The 15,618-nt window shown below is 49.8% G+C and overlaps 1 protein-coding gene across 1 annotated transcript; it reads right to left on the reverse strand.

Moving 5' to 3' along the window:
- Positions 1–2,377: 2,377 nt before the first annotated feature.
- LOC124676731 (UDP-glycosyltransferase 86A1-like) lies at positions 2,378–9,476 on the reverse strand. Its single transcript, XM_047212764.1, has 2 exons — positions 8,933–9,476; positions 2,378–3,435 (listed from the first exon to the last, which is right to left on the reverse strand). Exons 1-2 carry the CDS (start codon positions 9,474–9,476, stop codon positions 2,531–2,533), a joined length of 1,449 nt encoding a protein of 482 aa, XP_047068720.1. The 3' UTR covers positions 2,378–2,530.
- Between the last annotated feature and the right edge of the window lie 6,142 nt (positions 9,477–15,618).

Below are 15,618 nucleotides of genomic sequence, written 5' to 3' on the forward strand. Positions count from 1 at the left end.
ATGCACTGCTACTACTAGTCCTACTCTACTAGTCGTCGCTGTCCTCATCATCGCCGTCGTCGAGGTCGTCGGCGCTGCTCCCAGGGAGCTCCTCGTCGCTGCTGCCCCAGCCGGCGGCTGAAGCTTCCTCCCCCTCCTCGTCATCATCATCATCCTCGCTATCCGCCCAACTACGGAAGCGCTTCGTCGGCGGGTACCCAGCGGAGGAGGAGGAATCATCTTCCTCCTCCTCCTCTTCTCCTTCCTCGTCATCATCGTCGTCTTCGCTGTCCGCCCATATGCGGGAGCGCTTCTTCGACGGGAGCCTGGCGGAGGGGGAGGCCTTGGTCTTCTCTACTGCTCCTTCTGTCTTCCCCTTGTCAGAGGAGATGGGGTTCGCCCCGGAGTGGAGGTCGCCCTCTTTCTTGTTCTTCGGCGACGATTGGAGGGAGAGGCCTGAGGCAGAGGAGGAAGAGGAAGACATGGCTGCAGGAGAAGAGGGTTTTTTGGTGCCGATGGCTGGAACAGAGGAAGGGGATGAAGAGAGCTAATCAATCGGCACGGTTAAATAATGAGGAGCCTGGTGGAAATTTAATGCCATTGTGGTTTCCGAAGAGATGGTGCCAAAGCTGTCTAATTTTGCAGAGAAGCTGAGAAGACAGGGCATAATGATAACGGATACTGCAACAGCTCTGCTCTGCCACGACATGACCCGACGAAAGAAAAGCATAATGATTTTGGAAATGTCATTTCCAAAACCAGGGGGGCATGTGTTATCACCAGAATTTGACCGAGTCAGAGGTGGGCCGCGATCAAGATGGACTTGGAGATATGTACATGGAAGAAATACGTGAATCGGCCTTGTGTACCAAGTTTGGGTTAATTGCCCGTGTATCCGTAACATATTAGATTATGAGTCGGTTAGGAGATAGAGTTTCACTCGTGCACGGTGGGGATTATTCCCACGTTAGAAAGTCCCCCGGACTATAAATATGTATCTAGGGTTTATGGAATAAACAACAACACACGTTCAACCCAACAAATCAATCTCGGCGCATCGCCAACTCCTTCGTCTCGAGGGTTTCTATCCAGTAAGCCACATGCTGCCTAGATCGCATCTTGCGATCTAGGCAGCACAAGCTCCACGTTGTTCATGCGTTGCTCGTACTGAAGCGTTTTTGATGGCGAGCAACGTAGTTATCATAGATATGTTAGGGTTAGCATTGTTCTTCGTTTAGACATGCTATCGTAGTGCAACCCTTGCATATCTAGCCGCCCTCACACCTATCCTAGGTGTGGGGGCGGCACCCCGCTTGATCATTATCTAGTAGATCTGATCCGTTACGATTGCTCCTTGTTCGTCAAGGATTAGTTTAATATCTGCAATAGTTAGGCCTTACAAAGGGGGGGAGGATCCAGCGGCACGTAGGGTGTCGTTCGCAAGTCCTAAACAGGATGTTCCGGGGATCAACTTCATGTTGGTTTTTAGGCCTTGTTTAGGATCGGCTTACGATCACCGTGCGTGGCCGCGAGGTCCAACCTGGAGTAGGATGATCCGATTATGCGGTGAAAACCCTAAATCGTCGTAGATCTCATTAGCTTTATCTTGATCAAGCAGGACCACCATATATTCGTACACCCCGTGCGAATCATGGGTGGATCGGCTCCTTGAGCCGATTCACAGGATAACCTGAGAGCCGATCGAGGCTCGTATTTAATGTTTACGTGTATGCCATGCAGGAACTAAGCGAGGCATCTCCATCACCTTCCTGACCAGGTATAGGTCAGGTGGCACGCCCTTGCACTTCGCATCGGACGTGTGACCAGAAGAGCTTTGCGGGCCGTCGCTCGGAGGGACCTCAGCCAGCCGCAGCTCTAGGTTGTTCCCGGCTCTACGGTGTTGACCCGTCGCTGCCCGCCGGTGGGTTTTGGCAGTCAACAGCATGCCATCATCGCCGTCGAGGAGGTGAAGGCGCGGGAGGCTGCCGCCACTGCCCAAATCGTCATCCTCGACGACTAGGTGCCATTGTAGAAGTCACGATCCTACTGGATTGCGCAATTTTGCAAATCCCTATATATGATCAATGTGATGAACTCTATGAATTCTCCCGAGTTTTGCGAATTTTAAAAATACGGGGTGAAGTAAGGGTTCTGTTAGACGGAATGGTTCGTTCGTGATGAACTATGATCAATTTTTCTTATACAGGCCTGTACTCGTTCGATACGGGGTGAGCAAATAAGAGATCTATTAGACATGCTCTTAGTTACCGTGGTTCACACCATATCTTCTATGGCATATGTGTGTTCTGTTTTGCTGCATGAAATTAACGATTCTCAGTAATTTTGCTGCCTACCTTGATACGTTGCTTAAAGTGATGAATAAATACTGGCTTTATTACCGCGTATGCAGGACCATATGTTTGTGAGACCACGATGGATCCATAGAAGGAGAAACTGTGCCATTATAATGATGGAAATGCTGAACACGACCGAATAGAAAACGCTGAATATAAGCTGGACCCGCGGTCATTTCACGCGGAGCTCGCTCAACTCAGCGTCCGCCACAACGGCGCATCAGCTCATCGACGAACTGGTCGAAGCTCCGTTGCGACGACCCGCCGGGCGCGGCGGCGGCCTCGAGCGTCGCCCTGACCTTCTTCACGGCCTGCCGGAGCTCCTCTCCCTCCTTCCCAGACATCACCCCCTCGATCCTCGCCCTCACCTCGTCTGTGAACACTGCGCCACGATCCCCAATGGGCACGCCGACGCGCCACTCCCGCGCGACGAGCCGACGGTTGGTGGGCTGCTCGGAGACCAGCGAGAAGCACAGCATGGGCACGCCCGCCCACACGCTCTCCAGCACGGAGTTCCACCCGCAGTGTGTCAGGAAGCCGCCCACCGCGGCGTGGGAGAGCACCTCCACCTGGCAGCACCACGGCACCACCAGCCCGCGCCCGGCGGACGCCGCTGCGAAGCCCTCCGGCAGCGGGTCCGGATCTTCGGAGCTCACGATGTCCGGCCGCATCACCCACAGGAACCTCACCCCGCTGGCTAGGACGCCCCCCGCGATCTCGTGCAGGTCCTGCTTGGTCAGGTGCGCGTAGCTGCCGAAAGAGATGTAGAGCACGGACCCCGCCGGCTGCGCGTCCAGCCAGCTGGAGCAGTCGGACTCGGCCCACATGGAGGTGGCGACGGCGCTGCGGGAGAATCCGGCGGGGAAGATGGGACCAACGGCGTAGAAGGGCTTCTCGGTGCGGAGAGCGGCTATGGCGGACGGCTCCAGCTCCTCCACGGTGTTGCAGAGGACGTAGTCGGCGCCGCGCGACTCCTCGAACGACTTGAAGATGATGCGGTGCGCCGCGCTGCTGGTGTCCGTCTCCTGGAGGAACGACGTGAGCTCGTGCGGCTCGATCTCCGGCACGCCCGGGATGTACGTGATCGTGTCCTTCCGAGGCACTGCACCACATTCCGGAAGGGGTCGTTAAATTTATATTTTCCAGCGAGTGATCGTGTCCTTCATGGGCAAGTTATAATAATGAAGACTAATATAGAGTAGTGTTATACATTTGACATTAGTATGCTTAACTAATAGTAATATATATAGATGTAGTATCAAAGACAACTATAGTATTTATTAACATGCAGATTTATTTTATCTTTAAAAAAAGTGTGATGCTATGGAAATATATAGTTAGTTGTTCTCTCCAGCCCCAAATATATAGTTAGTACATTTTAAAATTTTACTATTTTTTAATAGAAAATAGCAATTTATGTGACATTAAATTGCTACATTATTGAACCACATGTTAAGATGAATTTAGCGAAACTAACTTAGGGTCATCAATGTTTCTAATTTTTTCTACAGAGTTGAGCAAAATTAGAGTTTAACTTAAAACATGTATAAACTCACACTTTTATGAACGGAGAGGTACACAAACATCTCTTTCTATTTAATGATATGACATGCCATCAAAAATACCTAGCTAATATTGGGTGCACTTCTATGTTACGAGTACCTAACTTACTCTCACTATGACTAACTAATCAAGTGGCGTGGATTGCCAACCTTTAGTCAAATTTTGCATAAGTTATACAATATTATATAATCTTAGAAGAGCTCTAAGCTTCCAGGGTTGCCAACGTCTGTGGTTGCTCGGACGTCGCAATCGTTGGGGTCTACGTGGAGGCACCAGTCACGGCTTGGCTGCTGGTAGAATCGGTCGTAGATTCTGCTGGTCCTGCACCGTAAGCAGGGTTGGTTTGCTTTAGTGTGAAGGCGGTTTGTTAGGAACGCGATTGTAGACGGCAACTCATGTCGTGAAAAAAAGTTGCCCTTCCCTCAGCCAGTCCCTCCACAGAATCTCTTCCGCGTCCACACAAATTCGTATTGACTCACTCCTCCCGGCAGATCAAGGCCGTCTTCTCCGGCACGTCTCCACCGCTGCTGCCTCCCAGCCGTCGAGGCCGGAGCCGGGGCCGACACGAGGGGCGCTCCTAGCAATGGCGATGAGACGGGGACGAGGGGCGTTGCGACTAATGGCGAAGAGACGGCGACGGCGAGCGGGACGGGCGCCAAGATTCGGAGGTCCCAGTGATCTATCATCGACAAGCGAACCCTAGGTGCGCTTCTTCTGTACGCGCGCGATGTCTCCCTTCTCTGCACGGACTTGCATGAGATCTGCCATGAGAGACGGCATGGTGCTGATGCCTCCATGAGATGCCTGCCCTGCCTTATTCTTATCAGAGGCTCACATGTCCTCTGTGCTCTCCATACTTCATGCATTCTATGAACATCACCAATTTCAAATTTCAGCCTGGTAAGTGGTTTCCCTCAAATATGTTGTAGATCCTCTTCAGGTAATGTATCTCAGTATACTTGGTAGCCTATTCTTTGAATTACCGGTTCTTTAACTACATACCCGAAATTGTTTACCTTTTTTTAGGGAAAAAACAATAATTCTCATGTTTACCTATTAGTTGCATGTTTGATTCGTGTTTGTCCGGTGAATAATCTGTTGAACGATTAAATTAACAAAAAGACATGCATGGCTAGAAAATTTAGGTATCTTTGTCTGTACTGCTCCATGGTGAAAGTGAATTAAACATACTGGTTTGCTCATGTAATTGATGTTCGCTTGGATTCATAAGCAAATATTCAGTCTAAACTTGATATACTCTGCTAGATAATACATGGAAGATTGCTAGACTATTTTATGAATTGCAAAACCCGACCACATTAGGTTGACATAGATAGTTCTATTTTTTTAACACAATAGTTCTGCTTGATGCAGACAACTTAGCCACTCAGGGGCATGCCTGACACATGAGTCGGGGCTTAACATTCATCACATGAATTTAATGCAATAGACTGAAAGTTTTGGTTGTTTATATTTATTAAAAGTGCTCAATATCTTCAGTTCTGGGATCTTGAATTGTCAAATATATTGCAAGAAAGACATGATATTGGTCAGGTTGTTTGATAATTTTTTAGAGCGATCTTCGTTCCCTGATCCAAAGAGATCCGTTCTGCATTTCATTTGTCTTGCTCGGACTTGTGTAGTTTCTCATGGTACTAATTGTTTTGATGAAAGTATATTTTTAACTCAAATGTGAGAGTTATTGAGTTGTCTGGTTTGAAATGTTTTTTTTCTATATGGTATTGTATTCAGGTGGTAGAGTTTAGGTGGTTATCAAATATGGGTGTTTCCGAGGTTAGAGAAGGTCCTTTTACGGACTATGATGTTAAGTAACGTTTGTTTATAATCTACTTCATCTTTTTTTCATCATTCAGTATTTTTAGGATACAAGATGGGTTGTTGTCAAATTTTCGTAGGACCTACTTCCATAAATTTCCTTCAAAACATACATGTTGTACCTTTTTGTCATGTCTTATCATTTTTTGTATTTATATATTTCTCAATATTTTCTGGACAGAATATAGTTCATGAAGTAATCTGCATGACCGTTTGTCCCATTTTACCAGTTCTTCCATGTCTTTGAATAGATATTGCATATTCCCTATTATTCATGATTTTATCATATTCAAATATTTTAATCATTCCATCCCTAATGGCTTCCAGAAAGTTTCCAGAAGCTCTAGATACTACACTATTTGTAAGATGATATATCATGTATTTGTTTAAGTTTAATTAAGAGAACTTATCATGGTTTTGAAAATATGCAAAAGTTCTAGATAGCATCTTACGTATCAAGTGATTATTGGCCACTTCTCTCTCTCCACACACCTTTTCTTTTCTTCTCTCATGTATTTCAGAAATTATGTAACTGCTATGCTTTAATTACTAGAAACACACCAATAACCAGTGGATGCTAATGAATTGCAATTCCTGGTTAACAATCAGATTCCGTTCATATCATTCATTATTATTGCTTTTAACATCAATCGATGTGCAAAACGGTATGTGTTGTTAATATTCCTATACCTAGCCATGTAAATTCCTGCCCAGGGTACTATCATATTTTGCATATTACTGACTTTGCAGAAGTTCTTGTTGTTTCTTATTCACCTGAACATGGTAGGTTCTTTTGATTTTACCTACAAGCACATGTGACTTCACTGCAAATTTTGAACTATCCTTTCCTAGACCTTTTTCTTCTGAAGTGTACCTGTTTGCTACACGAGACATGCTTAGGTATGGATAAGCTCATTTGATTTATTCATGCTATTTGAATTATTAGCTTGGTCCCTAATTTGGCCCTCTTTCCTTTGTTGATGTTTTGTGCATCATGAAGTAGAAGTCTTTTTTGTCTAGCAAGCCCGTTAGTTATCACTTGGCAAGTGACTGTTTTTTGTGCAGCATACAAGCATACTGATTAGTTCATTTAAATGGGCCCGTTAGTTTTCACTTGGCAAGTGACTGTTTTTTGTTCAGAATACAAGCATACTAATTAGTTCATTTAAATGGTGGTTCCAAACTTATGTAAGGTAGCCGCAAACTGCTGAATCTAAATTTGTAAAGTCTGAGGCAGGTGTATCTCACAGTATTCTAACTGTGTGTGCGCGTGCACGCGCGCGCGTGTGTGTGTGTGCAATTTTAGTGTTTTCAGTTTTTTTTCTTAGAGTTGTTATATTAATGTAAGTTATTATCTTCTATACTACAAAGTAGCTCATATTAAATATGAAACATTTTGCCATAGAAGTTTATTCGTATGGTATGCATCATATCGTGGTTCTTCACTTAGCCACTACAATGTTCATCATAGGTTACAGACCCTTACTTCCATTATATTGTTTTCCGATCTTCGGAAGCTAAAGTTGAAAATTGTTTTGTTTTTATTAAGGTGGCTAGAATGTAAATCAACGACGGTAAAATCATACTTCTGTATGGTACTTTATTATTAAACCAACCAAACTTAAAATCGCTCATTCCTGTAATTCTTGACCATCTTAATTATATTCTCTTTGTCTTAGTATATCATAGTTTTTCAATGAAAATGGGAATGATATTTCAGATGATGAATTCAGATAACTTTCCACTGTTGTCTTTGCCGTTTGATTTATCTTTCATGGATACCTATTAATCACATTGTGATATCATTAGTAGGATATTGATTTGTTGTTGGTCCTTTCTGGCTTGCTCGGTCTTGATGTTTGAGGGTAATTATGTCTTCTCTAACTAAAATGCCGTCTTCACCATTTTTAGAATTCCATACATGTCTTTCCTCTAGAACTTCCTAGAGGCTATTATGTTCTTTGGAGTTGCTGAGATTATAGCTCAAGCTTTTTTATTGAGGTTTCATTTTCACTCTATTGTGTTCTGTATTCCTCAACTTGCTGGATATAACATATTTGTGCTTTACTTCTATGATTTTCTATTCTTAACTGCTGCTTCGTCGGATGCCTCAACCGTTGCATTGCACGCCACTCATGATTTGTTCAACTTCTTAATTTAAAATTTGTTCTTTTAAGAAAGAATTTCTCGTCCAGAATTTAAACTTAATATGTGTCACATGAAATCAAATGTTCCAGGTACACTCAGATTTAAAATTGAAATTTCTCCATTCCTATTATTTGTTCATCCGTAACAACATTTAAAGGAGTGGGTGCGGCATCACGTATCTATTTATCCTTCTATTTAAACAACAATAACAAAGAACGGTGTAGCAAAGCGCGCTAGGCCCATCTAGTATATACAATGTGGTGCGCACTTTAAAACACAATGCACGCTCAGCGAAACCAATGGTATGATTACACGATTGTGCGGCTGGCTGCAATGATATGTGTTTTGTAATGGTGTGTGCGCATCGATGAGGTAGCCATGGTAATTATGGACATGTTTAGTTCCTAATCACAATTTATTACGTTAGCCACAAAAGTGTGGCTAGTCACAAAAGTGTGCCTTAAAATACTGAAGTCAAACTTTGGCAAAAGTTATCAAAATGAGTTTATACCAAATGAGTCATACATGCAATAAAGTGTGGCAACATAAAGTTTAGCAAAAAAAAAAAAAAAATACATGCCAACTAAACTATGGCTACTAAATTTTAGCTTACCAAATTGTGGCTGGAAATCAAGTAGGCAATATCTATCTTGTTCTGATGTTGCTTACCATGGTAGTGCTATTGGTGTCCATTTGATCGACTAGTCAGATATTTTCCTCTCTGTACCAACGCGGTTGGTGAAATGGAATTTCTACTTCTACACAGAAGAAGCTAACGATCGAACAAAAGGAAGCCAACAAACAAAAGGGGATGTGATCGCTCTGTCTCCTATCGATTGGGGGACAGTTCATCATGCCTTGTGCGTTTCATCATCTTCGTTCTTGCCCGGAACAGCGGTGTACAAAGGGAAGAGAGCAAGAAGACATAATCTGTGAATTTGTGATGCTGCGATCGATGTTTCGATGTTCGTTCTAATTACTTAAATTAGTTAACACGATTTGCAGAAACGTAACTGATGATTTGCAACGCCATGGCATAAGGAGATGGTTACCTTCGCATCTGAAGTGGCCGTGCTTGGCGAGCAGATCCATGTGGTGGTAGAGGGCGAAGCTGAGCGCTGGCTGCGTCCAGAAGGACACGCACGGCACGCCGAGCTTCCTCGCCAGCGTCGCCGGCGAAACGAAGAAGGTGTCGGCGAGGAGGCACGTGGAGGCCGGGTCGACGACGAGGCGGCGGAGCAGCTCCTCCACGTGCGCCGGGAGCACGTGCAGCACGCCCTCCATGAACTGGTCGTGGTTCAGCGACCGGTCGAACCCCAGCGGGAAGCCGTCGCTCACCAGCTCGTACCGCACGTCCGCGCCCGCGCCGGCGAAGATGTCGTAGCGATCCCGGTCAACGCCGAGGCCGAGGGCTCTGGCCATCTGCTGGTGCACGGACTCCGTGTTGACGAACGTGACGGCGAAGCCCCGCGCGGCCAGACGCAGCGCGAGGTGCACCGCCGGGATGACATGGCCCTGCAGCGGGAACGGGATCACCACGGCGTGCGGCTTCGTCCGGCCGCCAGTGCCGTTCGCTGCCACGGCCTTTTGCGCCATGTGCTTGACGAGTTCACGGTGAGTGCGGGGAGGTAGATCTAATATGTGTGACACTTTACTGATTGATTTGGGGAAAAAACAACGAATGGCAAGCATATATATAGGGCGCAGGGGAGTTACTCAAACTCGACACTTTTCTACACGATTGCAAACAAATTTGCAACAAATAATATTAAACTCCACCTCCGGCTCTTTTATACTCCCTCCGAGTTTTGCAAATATAAGAGCATCTCCAGTCGCGTCCCCCAAACCGTCCCCCAAACCGCGCCGGATTGAGCGTTTGGGGGACGTGTTTCGTTCGTGCCGCGTTTGGGGGACGTCGCTCCCCAGTCGCGTCCCCCAAACAAAATTTCGTAAATTTTAAACTTGACTAGATTCGATTAGATTCGTCCAAACTTACATAGATTCGAACGAAATTTGACTAACTTTAAAACTAAACCTAATCTAGAACCACTTGCGGCGGCCGGAGGCGTCGTAGTACTGCCGGAAGTTGTACATCTAGTCGGTGACGACCTCCTCGCTTGACGCGCTCGTCGACGGGCTCGTCCACGGGCTCGTCCTTCACCAAGCCGCTTGGTCCTGCCTCGCCGTCGTCGGTGAGGTCCACCAGCGGCTTGCCGGAGTCGCGGATGGACATGGCGATCGCCGCGTCCAGGTCGCCCCTCCAGGCGTCTTTGTCGTCCATGGACGCCAAGAACGCCGCCCGCAGCCCTGGGCAGTCCTCGGGGTCGTCGCTGCTGGCGATGAGCCGCTGCTGCCGCTCGTACTCCGCCAGCAGCGCCGCCTGCGGCGCTTCCTCCGGCTCCTCCTTCACCTCCGGCTTCGGGATGAGGAGGGCGCCGCCGCGCCTCCCTTGCTGCCGCCCGCTGCCGCTACCGCCACGCCTCGTGTTGACGGGCGTCGCCGGCTCCTCCTTGACCTCCCGTTTGGGAACGGTATACGGCGCCGACCGGTACGACGACGGCACGGCGTCGATCGCGCCGGCCCCGAGGAAGAAGAGTGCGAGGAGGACGAGTACGTCGTCCTCCTCGGCTGCCATTGAGGAGAAGGCGGCGGCGACGACGGCATCTCCAGCCGCGGAGCGCCGTTGCGGAGGCCGCGGATGACGTTCTCGAGGGTGCGCCCCGGAACGCCCCAGAACCGGGCGCGGCCTTCCCTGTTCCAGCTGTTGGGCCCGCCGATGAGCCCGTCGGTGCTGTGCAGCTCGACGTCGTACTTGGCCTTGAAGTACGTCGTCCACCAGTCGTCGTTGTCCTTGGCCGCCCATGTCGGATCCGCCCGCTCCTCGGCGGTGAGTTGAGCCCGACGGGCCTTGATGGCGTCCCGCCATTGCTGCGTGTCTGGCTTCGGCGGCGGCGGGATGCCAATGCCGTTCACGGCCATCTTCCAGCCCGCCGCTGCTTGGCAGCCGCACGTCCGGCGGGGACCGGATACCGGGCGTGGTACAGCGCCCACGCCTCCGCCACGGTGAGGCTGCCGCGGCCGAAGCCGTTCGCCGCGGCGATCTTGCGGGAGGACGACATTTTTTGAGCGGCGAGGAGAGGATCCGGGAAGGGGAGGCGGCGGCGACGAGAAGGATTATGATGAGCGGCGATAAGCTGGAGGGCGTCTTAAAACAGCGGCGGCAGCGGGTGGTTGCACGCAATAACTGCGGCGCGGACGGCCACGCGGCCATGCACGACGAGACGCGTCCCTGCGTCGCACTGGGAAAACGAGGGACGCCATTAACGTCGCTTGACCAAAGGTAGGCGACGGGGTTTTAGCCTTCCGTGCCGCTGACGCGTCGGCCCCGCCACTCCCCGCCTCGCTTTTCGTTGTGTCCGGCATCCCCGGAGCGTCCCCTGTGGGGCGGGGACGGGCTCGGGGCGCCGGACACCGTATCGGGCCGCGCCGGACAAAAAAGGGCTTTGGGGGACGCGGCTGGAACGCTTTTTTTGTCCGGCGCGCCCCAAATCCCTTTGGGGGACGGTTTGGGGGACGCGACTGGAGATGCTCTAAGATGGTGTACTACCAGATGCTATCGCCGATGCGCCTGCGGGTGCCGCCGCTGCCTCCGGAGGTGGGGTTTCTGTTGCGGCTTCGGCCGCCGCAATTTTGGCGTCAATCTCATCGAGGATCATGCCTTTGTGCGCCGCTAGTGTCCGGGGATCCATTTCAGCTGTCAATAAGGTCAACGAGGGAGAAGTCCTCTTTGCATTTCTTGAGCTCCATCTTCTCTTCTTGCCTCTTGAGTAGCGTCGCCCATCTTTCGTCGACTTTTTGGTCGAAGATGAGCTGGGTTGAGGACCTCGGCGAGGCACTTGTTGATCGACGACTGCGTCTTCTCGGTCGCCGCTGCGTCCAGCAAGGTGGCCTTGGTAGCCTTGTTGCCGATAGGGCGCCCTGCCGATGTTGCGAGCAGCGCATCCAGATCAATGGCGCAAACTTTCCCCTTCGAAAAGGAAACACGCATCATCCGCCACTTCTCGCAGGGTTTCAGCTTGCTATAGCAATGCAGCAACACGAAAGGCCTATACCCTTCTGATTTTTTCCGGTACAGCCCCATGGCATGGTCAAACTAATCAAAGGAAGTGCAATAGATTATCAGGTCGTGATTGAAAGAAGTGCTAAACTGGTGGTAGAAAGAGGCGTACCATGTCGCCGGCGTATGTACTTGCCACCCCCTATGTTCTCGAGCTCGGAATGGAGTCCATGAAACAAGTACACCGATGCCTGGATGTTGGCCCAACGTGTCGACATTACCTTTTGGCTCATCATCATTGCAATCGCGCGGTAATTCTTGTTGAGGAACTTGTGCTCGTCGAACTCTGCCTTGATCCTCCCCCAGTACTTCCCGAACTTTTGATTGGCGCCGATGACCGAGTCAAGGCTCATCGTCGCCCACGAGTCGCATAGGTATTGATCTGCCAGAACCTTCCACTTGGGGCCTCGTGAGCCCGAGGTCGCCTTCTTCTTCCTCCTCCTCACGCCGGCCGCGTCAACCTCGATGAGATCCTCTACCACTCCAGCATCCTCCTCCTCGTCTTCTTCATCGCCATCCTCTTCATCATCCTCATCCTCATCATCGTCCTCCACCTCGTCCTCCGTGCCCTCGTCCTCGCTCGCTGCCTCCTCTTCTACGAACGAACTACTGGCAACCTTGAATTGGAGCGGACCCCTGCGGCCACTGAAGGCAACTCTATCCACACCGTGGCCTATTTGGCGATGTTTCTCGTCGTATGTAGGGGAGAACAGTGTTCGGGCTGGAGCTGACATGCGCCAGAGCATCGTCATATCGCAGAGAGAAGCGCGGTGTCAGGCACCCGGGCATCGCCGCTGCGGGCTCGTCGAAGAAACAGAGTGTCGACAGGGACACCACTCCCAGTATGTGCGTGCTCGTTGAACAACTCCATGGGCTCGCGGCGGTTCCGGTGGCACATGCGGCCAGCGCAGCCTTCTGCTGCACAAGCGACGCCACCGTCTTCCTCGCTTGATCCACCACACATCGCTCCTTCTGCTCCACCATCGACAACGTGCATCGCAGACAGTCTTCCTGCCAACGTTCTTCAGTCCACACCTCTGGCTTCACCTTCGCCACCGGCGCCTTCCACCGCTTCGGGAAGGGTGCTTTCAGCCCCTTATTTGTTGCCTCCTTTCCCGGTGGCTTGGTGGAAGATTTCTTGGTCAGTTTTTTTGGGGACTACCGGCGCCATGGCTGGGAGAGAGTAGCGGCGGCGGGAGGGAGAAACGAATCGGTTGGAGGGGAAAATGAAATCTTTGGGGGAATTGTGTGGCTAGCGGCGGGAAGTGCCGGGATGACGTGATGTGGCTGGAGAGGCGCGATGTGGCGGGAGACTAATTAAATTTCAATTCAATTTCCTTCATGTGTCAATGACGCGTCGGGCCCGCCACCAGCGGCTCGTTCCGCGATCTGTCCGGCGCGCCCACAGCATCCCTGCGGAGCGAGGATGGCCTAGGGGCGCTGGACACCGCATTGAGGCGCGCCGGATGGAAAGGGCCTTTGGGCCGCGCGACTGGGGACGGTTAAATGTCTGACACACTCCAAAAAGTGTTGGGGACGCTTTGGGGGACGCGACTGGAGATGCTCTTAGGGTTTTAATAGCGTCTTCTTTGTGGCCTCCGTCTCAATGGAGATGACATCGACCATAACTAGTGATCTTCGGCTCTTCGTTCGGCGACCAGCTCTTCGTCCAAACGTCAATGGTGATGTTGGAAGATAAATAAAAACCTCTATTATGGGCCTTTAGATCTCTTACTTTGTCAGTTCGATTTTTTTCTCATGGTTGTCGCGAGGAGCATTATCCTTGCAATATATGTCTCTGTGGCTACATCTGTGACAATGGAGATTAGTATTTTTGGCTCCCGGCGACATTGATCGGGCTGTTCGATAACTTTTTTTCTAGCATATTGGTGTTGGCATGACCTCTTGTTACGGCGGCTCATAGCTTTGTCTGAGGCTCTTTTTCGACCGCGCCTAGTCGCATCCGCTACATGTAGTCTCTTTGGATTCCCACGATTCCATGTGCATGCATGTATAGATGAACCAAACCGACAGCGACCCCTACCTTGCGCGCCAGATGTCGTGGGTGTATTCGCAGACATCGGGGGTGAGACCAATGTTGTTTTTGGTTCGGTGAGGGGCGGCAAGAAAATCCAAAAAATCTCACACAAGCATGACAAACAGATAATAATTTTACCCAAGTTCGTACCACTCATGCGATCCAATGCCCTACATCCTACGTGTCTAAATTTATCGTTGGATTGTGGTGCTTACAACGATGAACTTGACTTGCCAGGGAGAGCCCGACAAGATAGTCCTTCAACTTCGATGAATTAACGTGACAAGACTCTCTCATTAGCCCCCTCTCCTCTCCATGCACCTCCTTTTATAAGGGAAGGTTGGCGCGACAGAGTTGATCCTATCTTAGGACATGTGTCCATCCACACGTCATCATGCGTGTGTGGCGTGGCAACATCTTCAAAGGATGCTATGTTGTCAGGTAGGAAGATTGCGACACGTAGATCGTTCAGACAGGAGATCTCATTCCATCATAACTTGCTTGTGCCGTCCATGGCACTCGCACTTATGCGGCAGCGAACCTACGCCTAGTGGCACAAGGGTTATGACATCTTCTGGTGTTTTGGATGGTGCCCCGCTACTCTAGAGGGTTCTTGTCAGCAAGCTGTAGCGGACCGGTGCCCCATGGGCCGGCACGGAGCGCAGACGCGGCAGGGCCCATCGTCGACGGGGAGTCCTCGCCATCGGGTGTGCTTGGGCTGGAGCTGGATGTGCCGTACATTGACGCTGGTGGGGGATCGGAAATGGCAGTAGAGGTGGGGCTGGTTACCAACTCTCATATCTCTGCAACTGCCTTTCCAATTCGCCCTCTCCGGGTGCCACAACGCCAGGGTCTTCAACGGTGACCACTGGGTGGGTCTCTACTCCGACCTCTCCTTCCCCGGTGGTCACACCTCTTCATCATCCGCTCCACACTACGCCGTCTCGTCGAAGTATGTGGCAGGTGATGACTACGGATGGGGCGGCTAACTCGGACGAGGATTCCTTGTCTAGGGCCATGAGGCGCAAGGTAGCCTCCAACTTGGACTCAGCTGGTACGGATCCATGTTCTAAGTCGTTCTTGTCTTTGCTACTCCATCCATTTTTGCAAAGTTAAGTAGCGTAGGTGTCTCTTTGGTTTCTTCTGAGTGTGCGGTCATTGTGTCGGCTAATGCTCTGAAACGTATGGAGTTTGACAGATTAAAAGTCACTCCTAAGGTTTCGAGTAAGACGGATACCTCACTTTTAGATGAGGATGAGATGTACTCCGATACAGATGGTCACCTCCTTTCTCATATAGTTGGTGAGGTGTATGAGGTGGGTTCGGATGAGGCGGTGCTTAACTCAGTCTATGATCTGAAAGCTTCCGGCCGCAAATCTAAATATTCCTCCATAAAAAATACTATTAGGCCTTCCAAGAAGGCGAAGGTGTCAAAATCAACATTTGTTTCCTAATGAATGACATGTTTAAGAACACCAGAGGTCTTCGAGACTTGGCTAAACACATAAAGATTGTAGAATGCATTAGGGATCATTGTTTAGATTTTGTTAGCTATCTCAGAGACCGGTAGAAGGGATTACTCA

Source organism: Lolium rigidum, chromosome 7 (assembly GCF_022539505.1).
Source record: "Lolium rigidum isolate FL_2022 chromosome 7, APGP_CSIRO_Lrig_0.1, whole genome shotgun sequence".
Lineage (NCBI taxonomy): Eukaryota > Viridiplantae > Streptophyta > Magnoliopsida > Poales > Poaceae > Lolium > Lolium rigidum.